This window comes from Coregonus lavaretus, assembly GCF_964263955.1.
Source record: "Coregonus lavaretus genome assembly, chromosome: 6".
NCBI classification, from domain to species: domain Eukaryota; kingdom Metazoa; phylum Chordata; class Actinopteri; order Salmoniformes; family Salmonidae; genus Coregonus; species Coregonus lavaretus.
This window is the reverse complement of record NC_139993.1, coordinates 35,895,549-35,910,906: the sequence shown is the minus strand read 5'-3', so window position 1 is coordinate 35,910,906 and position 15,358 is coordinate 35,895,549. Positions and strand designations below refer to the sequence as shown.

General features: G+C 43.5%; 1 protein-coding gene across 1 annotated transcript in view; it reads left to right on the top strand.

Annotated features, from left to right (window-relative positions):
• The window catches only part of celf5a (cugbp, Elav-like family member 5a), a gene marked incomplete at both ends in the record, with an annotated part of 228,051 nt that overhangs the window by 190,336 nt on the left and 22,357 nt on the right, over window positions 1–15,358 (top strand). The window contains one exon of the mRNA XM_084163224.1: window positions 11,889–12,035. Within this exon, the coding sequence (XP_084019350.1) occupies window positions 11,889–12,035 (147 nt within the window). The remainder of the gene's footprint in view (window positions 1–11,888; window positions 12,036–15,358) is intronic.

Below are 15,358 nucleotides of genomic sequence, written 5' to 3'. Positions count from 1 at the left end.
AAGGGCGGAAGGGAAGAGAAATGAAGGAGAGATGGAAAAGCGAGTGAGGAGGCAAATGGACAGGATTTATCCCCTCCTGGTTGGCTAAATTGATTATAGAAATCTTATCAGCATCTCATCTCCTGTGTCGGGGGTTTGGATGGGCGTGGGTTGGCCCTGGACGCGCCATCTCTCCAGAATTAGACTGACAGACAGAAAGACAGAGCACCATTAGGCCTTGAGCTGGGCCTGGGATACTCAGAGGACAGGCCTGAATTACCCTACATGATCTGCATCAACAGCACTGAAAATGGAACAGCACTGTTACAGGACTAACAGTGCATCTATACAGTGTCTTCCAGGACCTAATCGTCAACTATTCCATGTAATTAATGACCCTATTCTTTCTATTCGAAATTCTCCACATGTAGGGTCTATGTAAATGAGTAAATGTTAAAACAAATGAGAATGTGCAGCATTTACAAGCTATTCCAAGTGATCAGTCTAGGAAAAGAGATGGCTATGGATCATTTCCAGCCGAGAGCCTAGCTGAGGTTTTGGAGTGCACTGAATGTAAACACTATAACTAACAGCTTCTTAATAGATCAACATCAGATCCCCCAAGCGAACACACACACACACACACACGCACACACCTCTCTCCTCTCTATCACATGCTCATACAGCCATGAGCAAGGGTCAAAGGCTCACTGACTGATCTTATTTTCCAGCTCAGAGGATGTTGGGGGGTTGTGAATGTGTGTCTATGTATACTGTATGTGTGTGGGAGGGATCTGAGTGATAAAATGTGTGTGGATTTGAGGTTGAGATTGTGTGATTGTATGTGGTCTCTTCCGTATGTGTTTGTGCATGCTAATAAGCATGTGTATGTGTGTGTTACTGTTTGAGCATATGAATGCGAGAGAGAATGCGCCTATAGATGGATGTTTCTTTCCCTAAGTGTGTATCTGTGTGCATGAGTGTACATGTATATCCATATATATATATATACACTCCCCTAAGTATTTATTTGGACAGTAACCAGGTTTCTATCCAACCATTTAATGTGGATTAATTACCTGATGCATGGGCTGATGGAAACAGGAAATCCTGTTACAATTGTATAAATGCCGACAGACAATTTGTTCGTTAGACGTGGTGGGGTCTTTTTGTGTCTGTCAAATTAATTATGCGAGAAATGGCGGTGGAAATGCCTTTATGTGCAAATATTGATATAATAACCAGCATATCGAAGTAAACTTGGAGTCACGCGATGATATGTTAGGTGGTCCTCCCACTACGACTTGGGAAAGCATGCAGTTTATTAGGCTACAGATTAAATCAATGATGACGAACTTCACAGGATGGTGAAAGTGCACGGTGATGAGCTTGATGCTACCTTCCAATAAATATTGAGGGTCTTATTCTGGTGACATGATGATCAATGCTTGGCTGCCATTTGACAAATAAAAGTAATCTCGCTCTCTTATCCATAATAATCTCATCATGTAGATAGCCTACCCACACTGTATCTGCGAGCTGTTGGCTAGAGCTCACGTGCCGAGACCAGAGTGGGCACATTGGAAACCCATTTAACTTGTATTTTTCATTCAGTACATGGGATTTTAACCGCAAAAGTAATTTTTATGTGCACTACATCATCATGCACAGCCTTTTATCCGTAATCAATCAGTTTGATGGAAACACATCTCTGGTGGGAAAATGTGCATATTGTCTTATGCAGATTTTTGAATATTCGCATGAAAATCTGTTGCAAATTGGATGGAAACCTAGCTAGTGAAGCTAAAACTTTGATTTGGCTCTATAGTCCAGCATTTTGGATTTGAGATACAATCTTACATATGAGGCGACAGTACAGAATGTCACCTTTTATTTGAGGGTACTTTCATACATATCCATTTTACCGTTTAGAAATTAATGCACTTTATGGATCTAGTCCCCCCATTTGATGGTGTCATAAGTGTAACCCTCTCACCAAAAGACTCGGATAGGTCAGTTTTGGAATAATGATGAAAACGTCATCTCAGTAAATTAACTTGTATGATACTGACTCGCTAGGGGGAAAACGAGCGGGATATTACTAACAGATAAAGTGGGGTCAAATTATTGACACCCTTGATAAAGATGAGCAATAATGACTGTATAAAATAAATAATCAAAATACTGAGCTATATTGTATACTCAAATAATTGAGAAATTATATTATTTTATACTAATACAATTGCTCATAGAAAGCGATTGTTTAACAAGTAACACTTTTTTTCCCCAAAAGGTAGGGATCAAAATTATTGACAAACCTTTTTATAAATAAATTCAAAAGTTTCGTATTTGGTCCCATATTCCTAGCACGCAATGACTACATCAAGTTTGTGACTCTACAAACTTGTTGGATGCATTTGCAGTTCTTATTGGTTGTGTTTCCAATTATTTTGTGAGCAACAGAAATGAATGGTAGATAATGTATTGTGTAATTTTGGAGTCACTTTTACTGTAAATAAGAATGAAATATGTTTCTAAACACTTTGTGATGAGTGTGATAGAAGGAGTCAGGCGCAGGAGGGTAATCACCGAATGCAGAGTTTATTCCGTCGTACACAAATAGCGCTGGATAGCGACAAACGAAACAGGCACAGGGGAAAATCTACCCTGGCAATACAAGGTAACGGTAGCTCCAACAATAACAGGCACAGGGGAAATATCTACCCCGGCAATAACAAGGTACGAGTAGCTCCACCTAGCTACACTACTCTCACAATTAAACAATCCCCCACAAGGATTTTGCCTGTTCTTAGCTCTATTCCATTTCATTTTACCCTAAAAAGCTCCCTAGTCCTTGACGATGAAAAGCATACCCATAACATGATGCAGCCACTACCATTCTTTAAAATATGAAGAGTGGTACTCAGTGATGTGTTGTGTTGGATTTGCCCCAAACATAACGCTTTGTATTCAGTATAAAAAGTTAATTTGTTTGCCACATTTTTAGCAGTATTATTTTAGTTCCTTATTGCAAACAGGATGCATGTTTTGGAATATTTTTATTCTGTACAGGCTTCCTTCTTTTCACTCTGTCATTTATGTTAGGCTTGTGGGGTAACTACAATGTTGCTGATCCATCCTCAGTTATCTCCTATCACAGCCATTAAACTCTGTAACTGTTTTAAAATCACCATTGGCCTCATGATGAAATCCCTGAGCGGATCCTTCCTCTCCGGCAACTGATTTAGGAAGGGTGCCTGTATCTTTTTTAATGACTGGGTGTATTGATACACCATCCAAAGTGTAAAATGAATAACTGCACCATGCTCAAAGGGATATTCAATGTCTGCTTTTTTCTACCCATCTACCAATAGGTGCCCTTGTTTGCAAACCATAGGAAAACTGCCCTGGTCTCTGTGGTTGAATCTGTGCTTGAAATTCACTGCTCGACTTAGGGACCTTACAGATAATTCAGTTGTACTGTATGTGTGAGGTACAGAGATGTGGTAGTCAATTAAAAATCATGTTCAACACTATTGTGGAAAAAGTCAAGGGGTGTGAATACTTTCTGGAGGCATTGTAGCTGACAGGGAGATATGCTAAGAGGAGAGAGTCAAAGCCCATATCTAAGTGTGATCTCGCTTTACTTATACTATAAATATTATTTTTATAGAACGACAGTAATAAAATGAGATGTCTCATGCATAGTTTAATGTTAGGAGGCTACTTCACATGGATGATATATCTATGTTTCTCGTCATTAAACAATGTGCCGTGATTATGTTTAACTTTATCGTTTCTTCATATTGTTCTATTGCTTATAAGATGTGTCATTTTTCCCTAGTGTCACTTCCCAAGCAATTTACATTCTAATCAGAGCCTAATGGATTACACTAATTTGTTATTTTACTAACCAAGCACTAAATATACAGTGTGTATTAATTCATTCTCTGTGGTTACTTAACACAGATGAATGGGAATCAGTGTATCATAATGATAATGGAGACATAAAACAAAACAATAGAAAGTTTAACACTGAACTCACTCAACAACTGTCTGGAAATAGCCACACAGCTGTGTATTCCTGTTGGAGCGAGTGGAGTAGGAACTAGGAACCTTTGTTCTAGTGACTAAGCCCCCGTTTGACTAAACCAAAGAGACAGGGACACCGCTAAGGCACTCGCCTTGTGACACTTTGTTCCTTTACATGTTTTCTGAGTCGCAGTGGCTTATATAAGATGATGGCAGGCGCAGGATAATTCAACCTTATTACCTTATTGCGAAGTAATGCGCAGAGACAGATGTGTGGAGTTAAGGCAATATCAAATATATAGCGTCGTTGGCAGCTTTATCTGGACCATTCACACGGGTTTGGAAAGGAACCAAGCCGGCTCTGGCTGCGAAGGGCGCAGACTTCTCTTTGACTCCCAGTCCTTTTTTCCCTATTTTCCTGTGTAAGAACAGCTGCCCATTTTATTCCCACAGTTTTATTCCCTTTCCTGAATCCGCTCTAGAGGCTCTGAATCGGTGGGGATTCTGCCTGACACTTGGCAGCTTAAAATTTAATGAGACTTTTACTTCATAGTTCATCCACCTCTCTGCTTTGTACTGTGGAGAGAGATTCTACACCGTGATATCTTGACAGGCGCAATGAAGTAAATTGGGTAGACATGGGAACAAACATGGGAATGGACATGGAAAATAACGGGCCGATCTAACATGGTGTCAACAGCCACGCAAGTCATAGACTGTTCTCTCTGCTACCGCAAGGCAAGCGGTAGTCAATGCACCAAGTCTGGAACCAACAGATATTTACATTTACATTTACGTCATTTAGCAGACGCTCTTATCCAGAGCGACTTACAAATTGGTGCATTCACCTAATAGCCAGTGGGATAACCACTTTACAATATGTTTTTTTTTTTTTTTTTCTTTCTTTGGGATGGGGTAAGGGGGGGTAGAAGGATTACTTTATCCTATCCCAGGTATTCCTTAAAGAGGTGGGGTTTCAAGTGTCTCCGGAAGGTGGTGAGTGACTCCGCTGTCCTGGCGTCGTGAGGGAGCTTGTTCCACCATTGGGGTGCAAGAGCAGCGAACAGTTTTGACTGGGCTGAGCGGAAACTGTGCTTCCGCAGAGGTAGGGGGGCCAGCAGGCCAGAGGTGAATGAACGCAATGCCCTCGTTTGGGTGTAGGGACTGATCAGAGCCTGAAGGTACGGAGGTGCCGTTCCCCTCACAGCTCCGTAGGCAAGCACCATGGTCTTGTAGCAGATGTGAGCTTCAACTGGAAGCCAGTGGAGTGTGCGGAGGAGCGGGGTGACGTGAGAGAACTTGGGAAGGTTGAACACCAGACAGGCTGCGGCATTCTGAATGAGTTCTAGGGGTTTAATGGCACAGGCAGGGAGCCCAGCCAACAGCGAGCTGCAGTAATCCAGACGGGAGATGACAAGTGCCTGGATTAGGACCTGTGCTGCTTCCTGTGTAAGGCAGGGTCGTACTCTCCAAATGTTGTAGAGCATGAACCTACAGGATCGGGTCACCGCCTTGATGTTAGCGGAGAAAGACAGGGTGTTGTCCATGGTCACGCTAAGGCTCTTCGCACTCTAGGAAGAGGACACAATGGAGTTGTCAACCGTGATGGCGAGATCATGGAACGGGCAGTCCTTCCCCGGGAGGAAGAGCAGCTCCATCTTGCCGAGGTTCAGCTTGAGGTGGTGATCCGTCATCCACACTGATATGTCTGCCAGACATGCAGAGATGCGATTCGCCACCTGGTTATCAGAAGGGGGAAAGGAGAAGATTAGTTGTGTGTCGTCTGCGTAGCAATGATAGGAGAGGCCATGTGAGGATATGACAGAGCCAAGTGACTTGGTGTATAGCGAGAATAGGAGAGGGCCTAGAACTGAGCCCTGGGGGACACCAGTGGTGAGAGCACGTGGTGCGGACACAGATTCTCGCCACGCCACTTAGTAGGAGTGACCGGTCAGGTAGGACGCAATCCAAGAGTGAGCCGCGCCGGAGATGCCCAACTTGGAGAGGGTGGAGAGGAGGATCTGATGGTTCACAGTATCAAAGGCAGCAGACAGGTCTAGAAGGACAAGAGCAGAGGAGAGAGAGTTAGCTTTAGCAGTGCAGAGAGCCTCCGTGACACAGAGAAGAGCAGTCTCAGTTGAATGACCAGTCTTGAAACCTGACTGGTTTGGATCAAGAAGGTCATTCTGAGAGAGATAGCAAGAGAGTTGGCTAAAGACGGCACGCTCAATAGTTTTGGAGAGAAAAGAAAGAAGGGATACTGGTCTGTAGTTGTTGACATCGGAGGGATCGAGTGTAGGTTTTTTGAGAAGGGGTGCAACTCTCGCTCTCTTGAAGACGAAAGGGACATAGCCAGCGGTCAAGGATGAGTTGATGAGCGAGGTGAGGTAAGGGAGAAGGTCACCGGAGATGGTCTGGAGAAGAGAGGAGGGGATAGGGTCAACAGGACCCTGAACAGCTTCTACCCCCAAGCCCCCCTACCCGGACTATGCATTGACCCTTTTTGCACAAACTTTCTTTACTCATCACATACGCTGCTGTTACTGTTTATTATCTATCCTGTTGCCTAGTCACTTTTATCCTACCTACCTATACAGTCCCAGTCAAAAGTTTGGACACACCTACTCATTCAAGGGTTTTTCTTTATTTTTACTATTTTCTACATTGTAGAATAATAGTGAAGACACACAACTATGAAATAACACATATGGAATCATGTAGTAACCAAATAAGTGTTAAACAAATCAAAATATATTTGAGATTTGAGATTCTTCAAATAGCCACCCCTTCCCTTGATAACAGCTTTGTACACTCTTGGCATTCTCTCAACCAGCTTCACCTGGAATGTTTTTTTTTTTTTTTTTTCATTTAACCTTTATTTAACCAGGTAAGCCAGTTGAGAACAAGTTCTCATTTACAACTGCGACCTGGCCAAGATAAAGCAAAGCAGTGCAATAAAAACAACAACAACACAGAGTTACATATGGAATAAACAAAACGTACAGTCAATAACACAATAGAAAATCTATATACAGTGTGTGCAAATGTAGTAAGTTATGGAGGTAAGGCAATAAATAGGCCATAGTGCAAAATAATTACAATTTAGTATTAACACTGGAGTGATAGATGTGCAGAAGATGATGTGCAAATAGAGATACTGGGGTGCAAATGAGCAAAATAAATAACAATGTAAATAACAATATGGGGATGAGGTAGTTGGGTGGGCTAATTACAGATTGGCTGTGTACAGGTGCAGTGATCGGTAAGCTGCTCTGACAACTGATGCTTAAAGTTAGTGAGGGAGATAAGTGTCTCCAGCTTCAGAGATTTTTGCAGTTCGTTCCAGTCATTTGCAGCAGAGAACTGGAAGGAATGGCGGCCAAAGGAGGTGTTGGCTATGGGGATGACCAGTGAGATATACCTGCTGGAATGCTTTTCCAACAGTCTTGAAGGAGTTCCCACATATGCTGAGCACTTGTTGGCTGCTTTTCCTTCACTCTGCCGTCCGACTCATCCCAAACCATCTCAATTGGATTGAGGTCGGGGGATTGTGGAGGCCAGGTCATCTGATGCAGCACTCCATCACTGTCTTTCTTGGTCAAATAGCCCTTACACCGCCTGGAGGTGTGTTGGGTCATTGTCCTGTTGAAAAACAAATGATAATCCCACCACCTTTTTTTTACATTTCAGTCATTTAGCAGACGCTCTTATCCAGAGCGACTTACAGTTAGTGAGTGCATACATTTTCATACTGGCCCCCCATCGGAATCGAACGTTGCAAGCGCCATGCTCTACCAACTGAGCTACACGGGGCCACTAAGCTCAAACCAGATGGGATGGCGTATCGCTGCAGAATGCTGTGGTAGCCATGCTGGTTAAGTGTGCCTTAAATTCTAAATAAATCACAGACAGTGTCACCAGCAAAGCACCCCCACACCATAACACCTCCTCCTCCATGCTTTACGGTGGGAACTACACATGCGGAGATCATCCGTTCACCCACACCGCATCTCACCAAGACATGGCGGTTGGAACCAAAAATCTCAAATTAGGACTCCAGACCAAAGGACAGATTTCCACCGGTCTACTGTCAATTGCTCGTATTTTGGCCCAAGCAGGTCTCTTCTTCTTATTGGTGTCCTTTAGTAGTAGTTTCTTTGGAGCAATTCGACCATGAAGGCCGAATCACACAGTCCCCTCTGAACAGTTGATGTTGAGATGTGTCTGTGACTTGAACTCTGTGAAGCATTTATTTGGGCTGACATTTCTGAGGCTGGTAACTTTAATGAACGTATCCTCTGCAGCAGAGGTAACTCTGGGTCTTCCATTCCTGTGGCGGTCCTCATGAGAGCCAGTTTCATCGTAGCGCTTGATGGTTTTTGCGACTGCACTTGAAGAAACTTTCAAAGTTCTTGACATTTTCCGTATTGACTGACCTTCATGTCTTAAAGTAATGATGGAGTGTCATTTCTCTTTGCTTATTTGAGCTGTTCTTGCCATAATATGGACTTGGTCTTTTACCAAATAGGGCTATCTTCTGTATATCCCCCTACCTTGTCACAACACAACTGATTTGCTCAAACGTATTAAGAAGGAAAGAAATTCCACAAATTAACTTTTAAGAAGGCACACCTGTTAATTGAAATGCATTCAAGGTGACTACCTCATGAAGCAGGTTGAGAGAATGCCAAGAGTGTGCAAAGCTGTCATCTTGGCAAAGGGTGGCTATTTGAAGAATCTCAAATATAAAATATACTGTATTTTGATTTGTTTAACACTTTTTTTGGTTACTACATGATTCCATATGTGTTATTTCATAGATTTGATGTCTTCACTATTATTCTACAATGTAAAAAAAATTAAAAATAAAGAAAAACCCTTGAATGAGTAGGTGTGTCTAAACTTTTGACTGGTAGTGTATGTACATATCTACTTCAAGTACCTTTTACCCCTGCACATTGACTTGGTACTGGTACTCCCTGTATATAGCCAAGTTATCGTTACTCATTGTGTATTTATTCCTCTTGTTATTGTTTTTCTACTATTTTTCTATTTTTCGCTCTGCGTTGCTGGGAAGGGCCCGTGAGTAAGCATTTCACTGTGACAAATACCATTTGATTTGATGTTGGCAACTAAAGAGGAGGGCTTGTGTGATGACTAACCCAAAAATAAAGAGCTCGTGCCTGGTGTGGCTGTCATTTCCGCAGAGAGGAGAGAGAAGGGGTTAGTGAGGAGTCATCCGGATATGTTTAACCTTTCCACCTTTCATATTAGAGGCTGAGAGTTTGGTGCAGTGGCACAATGGCTGCTAGTAAATCCACTGTAAGTCTTCCAGGGACTCTGAAGATCCTGGAGTTCATGTAGCAATTTGAAGGTGCCGAGACACTGCCGGAGCTCTGGGTTCACACAGAATCCACCCTGATCAATACAACCAATCTGGGAAAGCCAATAGCTGGGCAGGGACACAGACCTCAATCTGGATAGAATAGGAGAGTACAAAACAGGAGACAGACTAGGGCTGCATTGGCATTGTACTCACACGCTCAATCCACAATTAACCACACTTCCATATGCAAGCACACTCCAGACTGCATGACAGAACAGGAAGGAGCTTGGGCTGCAGCGTCCTCCCTCCTCGTAGCTCGCAGACAACTTAATACCTTCAGATTATAAATTCCAACCCTCCCCAAGAACCTGGGAGCCTGAGCAGGAGAGGAAATGCACCATGAGTCTCATTATCAAACCAGCTAGGCCTTTAATAGCTTTTTTAGTGCTGTGGAGTAAAATATTCACTGTTTACCACTGCTGCACATTCCTGTATTGCAGTCCCGCATCCCTGCTCCCAGACTCGCCTAAAGTTATACCCCATAGTAATGTTAATGGGACAGATAGTAAAAGCTGGACAGACACAACACAAGGCCCTTCTACCAGAATGACTGGGCTGTGTAACCTTGGACGGACTCTCACTACAGATTATGGACTGTGGGTCTGGAGAGGAGATGAGGGGGAGGATGAGTGTGTTTTACCCTCGCCCTACTACCTAGGAGCGCATGCACTTCATTGTTAAGTCATACAGTGCACTTAATGAGCAGGGGCCTAATGTGGTGCCGGTGGTGAGGAGAGGCAGCTTTGTGAGGCCGTGCACTTAAGTCCAGCCAGCCGTCAGGGGAAGAGGGGATAAGGGGATAGTGAAAAGACAGGAAACATAGAGAGAGAGAAAAAAAATACATTCATCTTCCACTCCAGTGACTATCTTTTAGCATCTCTGGCAACCTGCAAATTTCACCTAGATAAGCAGAGAGCCCAGCACCGAGCCAGATTGTTGAGCCTGAAAATTAAATGTGATTGACACATTCTCAACCCCCTCAGTGGCTGAATTCAGAGAGAGAGAGAGAGAGAGAGAGAGAGAGAGAGAGAGAGAGAGAGAGAGAGAGAGAGAGAGAGAGAGAGAGAGAGAGAGAGAGAAAAATATATAAATATAAAACTTCCTCACTTCCCCAATGTGTAGCTGGGAGCCAGGGGAGCAGTATCCCCACTGCGGCTCACCACACAACCTCCCGACAGCCCCTCATAGCCCAAACACACCTCCCAGCTCGCTCCCGAGCCCTGCCCAACCCCCACCGCCACTCGCTGCTATTATTGACAATCTCACATCAATTTCAGGGAGCCTCTTATCTCAAATGACGCACAACCTTTCTACACTGTCAGATCAGAGTAATATTTCAGCCTTTTATAGGGATCGATTGGGCAGTTTTGGGTGGGGCAGGGGGGGGCAAGGCTGAGCGCATGAAAGGTCAAGTGTAGCGCTAAATCATTTGAAGATTCTTAATGAATGGTGTATGGCAGACGCACCTGCTGGTTTCATTATGGCAGCATGGCGGACGGGAGAGAGACAGAGAGAGAGAGAGAGAGAGGGGTGCTGGATTAGAATGAGAGAGTCGGAGAGAGAGAGAGAGAGAGAGAGAGAGAGAGAGAGAGAGAGAGAGAGAGAGAGAGAGAGAGAGAGAGAGAAGAGAGAGAGAGAGAGAGAGAGAGAGAGAGAGAGAGAGAGAGAGAGAGAGAGAGAGAGAGAGAGAGAGAGAGAGAGAGAGAGAGAGAGAGAGAGAGAGAGAGAGAGAGAGAGAGAGAGAGAGAGAGAGCGAGCAACACTTAGAAGAGCACCTTCACCAAGGTCAAGAAGTGCTTACTGGTGCCCATGCCAATCTCAGCCCCTCCATCTCAAATAATCATATGTCGCTAGTTTTGGAACCTTTCTTGAACGTCTGGACCAAGGTTAAACCCCAAGTAAGAACTTTCTTAGAAAAAGAGTGAACTATGTATTATGTATTAATGCACAATATACTTGTTTGGCCTAAATGACATGGCTTTATAAATTGATGGAAGGTTTATGGTTGTATCTGAAAAAGAGGACATTACAGATATAAATAGACCTGGTTCATATGACTCTAGATCCCTACTTATGTATGTAGACTGCAAACAACACAGACACAATATCATCAATAAGACAAATGTCCAATCATGTAGTATCTGGAATGCTATAAAACTGTGAGCTTGATGTTCGATGAGAGGAGCTTGCTAAAATTGATGTTAACAACAGGCCTAGTGTCAAATGAGCAGTGTATTCTGAACAATTAAACCATCCAATCACATTATCATGCATGACTTGTTTCAAACTTGATAAGTCAACTCTAGTTCTTTAGTTCATTATCTAAACATACATATAGTAGCCAATAGTGACTGACTGTGTGGCATGTGATGTTGATGATGATGTTGATACACTAACTGCTGTGTGGAGGTGTTCCGGACAGAGGAGGGTTGGTTGGTTAAGTGTGCGGTCCCTCTCTCCTCAGAACGGCTACGATTCTCTCCCCCCCCAGGGCGCCTCCTCCAGCCTGGTGGTGAAGTTTGCCGACACCGACAAGGAGCGCACCATCCGCCGCATGCAGCAGATGGTGGGCCAGTTCGGCATCTTCAACCCAGCCATCGCCCTGCCCTTCAGCACCTACAGTACCTACGCACATGCAGTGAGTTAACTAGCACAACCCCCAACCCTCTGTACCCCTCTTACCCCACTAACACCATTCACACACGCAGTGAGTTAACTAGCACAACCCCCAACACTCCGTATCCCTCTTACCCCCCCAACCCCCAACACTCCGTATCCCTCTTACCCCCCCAACCCCCAACACTCCGTATCCCTCTTACCCCCCCAACCCCCAACCCTCCGTATCCCTCTTACCCCCCCAACCCCCAACACTCCGTATCCCTCTTACCCCCCCAACCCCCAACACTCCGTATCCCTCTTACCCCCCCCAACCCCCAACACTCCGTATCCCTCTTACCCCCCCAACCCCCAACCCTCCGTATCCCTCTTACCCCCCCCAACCCCCAACACTCCGTATCCCTCTTACCCCCCCAACCCCCAACACTCTGTATCCCTCTTACCCCCCCCCAACCCCCAACCCCCAACACTCCGTATCTCTCTTACCCCCCCAACCCCCAACACTCCGTATCCCTCTTACCCCCCCAACCCCCAACACTCCGTATCCCTCTTAACCCCCAACACCCCAGAGGGCAGAGCACCATACACACACCGGCAGACCCCAGGCTCTTTGATGAGCTCACCCGGCCCACGCTGCTTTTCCCACTGCCCTTTCCTCTCCCCGGGGCCCCGGAGCTGCACCAGGGGCCAGAGATGACTCCGAATATTCCATAGGAACCTTATCTCCACACAAACCTATTTAGCCTGCATACAGAGTTACTGCCGCTTGAAGGGAGCTGAAATGGAATGAAGAAAAGGGTTCCATCCGACACCGATAAATACCTAAAGCTCAGTCACAACAGACTGCATAAATATACACAGTATGTATATATTTATAAAATAACGGAATTCTTTATTTATTTACTTTGCACTCTTTTTATTTTTCTTCTCTAAATGCCACGATTAATTGTTGAGGCTGCCCAGGTCTCGGGGGCTTATTCATTTCCCTCATTTTCTTATCACAGGCATGGTGGCCAGTATGAAAAGTGCAAATTGACCAACCCAGAGTAATTGCGAGGCCATCTCTGTGCTCTCTCCAGTAAAACTCCTACCTTCATTACAATTCATGAAATGCAGCCCATCCCCAGGAAATGTGGAGAAATGCAAATGTTTCAGGAGTGGTGGAGGCGGTGGTGGTCTGCTGGGAGAGCATTGTGTCCCGCTCAGGTTGGCCATGACTCTTATTTAATGTGGCAGTGCCCCACGCACCCCATCACACACACTACACTACGCATGCAGACACACACAGACAGCTACACACTCTGTCACCAACTCTATGCCACACAACAACATGTGTCTTGTTTTTCCAGGCACTGCTGCAGCATGACAATGAGGTGGGTACATGCCAATCCATTGCTAAAGTTTTGTGAATGATAGTTTCTAGTCATGTTATAGATGTTTGATCATTATAGTTAGTTATTAGATATGAGTTATTAGTTACAGTCATTATAGTTATAGTTATTAGAAGTAAAAACAAATATTGGCATTTATAGATACAATTGGTCAATTTATATTTTTTCAAGACTACACAGTGACTGATACCGTTGTAAGTGAAATTCTCCATAAGATATGAATCATACTGTATATTGTAATGCTTTGAGGTAGTACAACGTTCTGTTATGAGATCATTTCATCCCTCAGGTATGTTGTAATGAATGTATAGCCTACAGCTAGTTTTGTTTTATTCCACTATATACATTGTATCTAATGAATTCCATTACTTGTAATGTGCTTTCATTTGGCACAGGAACAATGTAATTTTTCTTCAGTGTTAGGTTTCCGCTAGTGCAGTTTTGATTGAATACCAGACAGAAACTTAGATGCTTATTGCAGCATGTGACAGCCTTTCCTCTCTATTGGGTTGGAATTAACTGCAACAGGGTGATACACTTTAAATGTTTCTTTACTCTATAAAAAAACTATTACACCCTCCCCAATAACAAAATCTGCAATGACACAGAATTACTTTATCTCAAAGCCACTGTACATGTAACAGTGGAGGCTGCTGAAGGGAGGATGGCTCATAATGATGGCTGGAATGGAGTCAATGGAATGGTATCAACCACATGGTAACCACGTGTTTGATGTGTTTGATACCATTCCATTAACTCCATTCCAGACATTATTATGAGCCATCCTCCCTTCAGCAGCCTCCACTGATATGTACTCCTCCATCCATATGTTTGCCAGTATATATAGCTAGCAGGGTATGGAATATAGACATCTACAGGGACTGTATATATCCACAGTACAGTAAATGGCAAATTCAAAGAGCTACTTCACAAATACAGCAGTGGATAGGATTATAGAGTTGAGCTGACAGCCCGTAAATTGGATTTTAGTCAAACCAGGAGAGGGGGGGTTGTGAACACAAATTGTAGGGGTACAACACTGACAAAAATGAGAAATGTGCCATTTTCAAGATAGACACAGCACTGTACTGACAGACAACATCCAATTTGCAAACGTGATTTCACGAAACACAAGGAGAGAGGAAGATATTCCTATACCATTCCAAATGGCTGATAATAGTTGTTCTAAAGAAGCAGTGTAAATACACAATAAACCAGCTACCCATTATTTCCTGTCAACTGTTGCCTGTCAATACACATGATGCATATTTGTACACAATTCGATTTGATTTGTGTCGCACTCTTCTCTCATCTCAATCCATGTGTATATTCCTGAGAACAGCCATTTCAACTTGCTGTTTCAGAAATGCTACATGCCATTTCAGTGTGGGAATGGAAGGCTTGGAGATGTGCGACACCAGAGGCACAACATCACCAAAAAAGATGTATTAGATTGAATCTGATAAAAAAGAATGACTTGAGAAAATAGTAGTTTTAACAGTGAGCTAATGGTGAAGTTTTGTGTGGGTGGATGTACAGGAAGTGCACGATGATTGTAATACTGACATCGACAAACATCGCCCCCTGTTGGAACTAGTCAGAATATACAGTATATAGCGGATCCTTTTCAACACAACCCAACCCAACACAGATCAGGAAACGATCAACTATAAAGACTCAATGTAAATTGAGAATGTGTTTTACAATAAATTCAGCTATTTCATAATAGAGAAGAGCTTACAAGTGATATTGAAATGATTTACCTCTACTGTACCTTACAAACACCGAGTCATTGCATTGCACAAGCAGGAACTATGCACAGCCAATAACACAGAGGATGTTTTATATTATGAATTCATAAAAGGTCCCAAACATAATAAAATAGAGAAATATGTTATTTAGGTAAGGCTACTGTACAGATCTGGAAATTTCATGGAAAAGGACCTTATAAAAA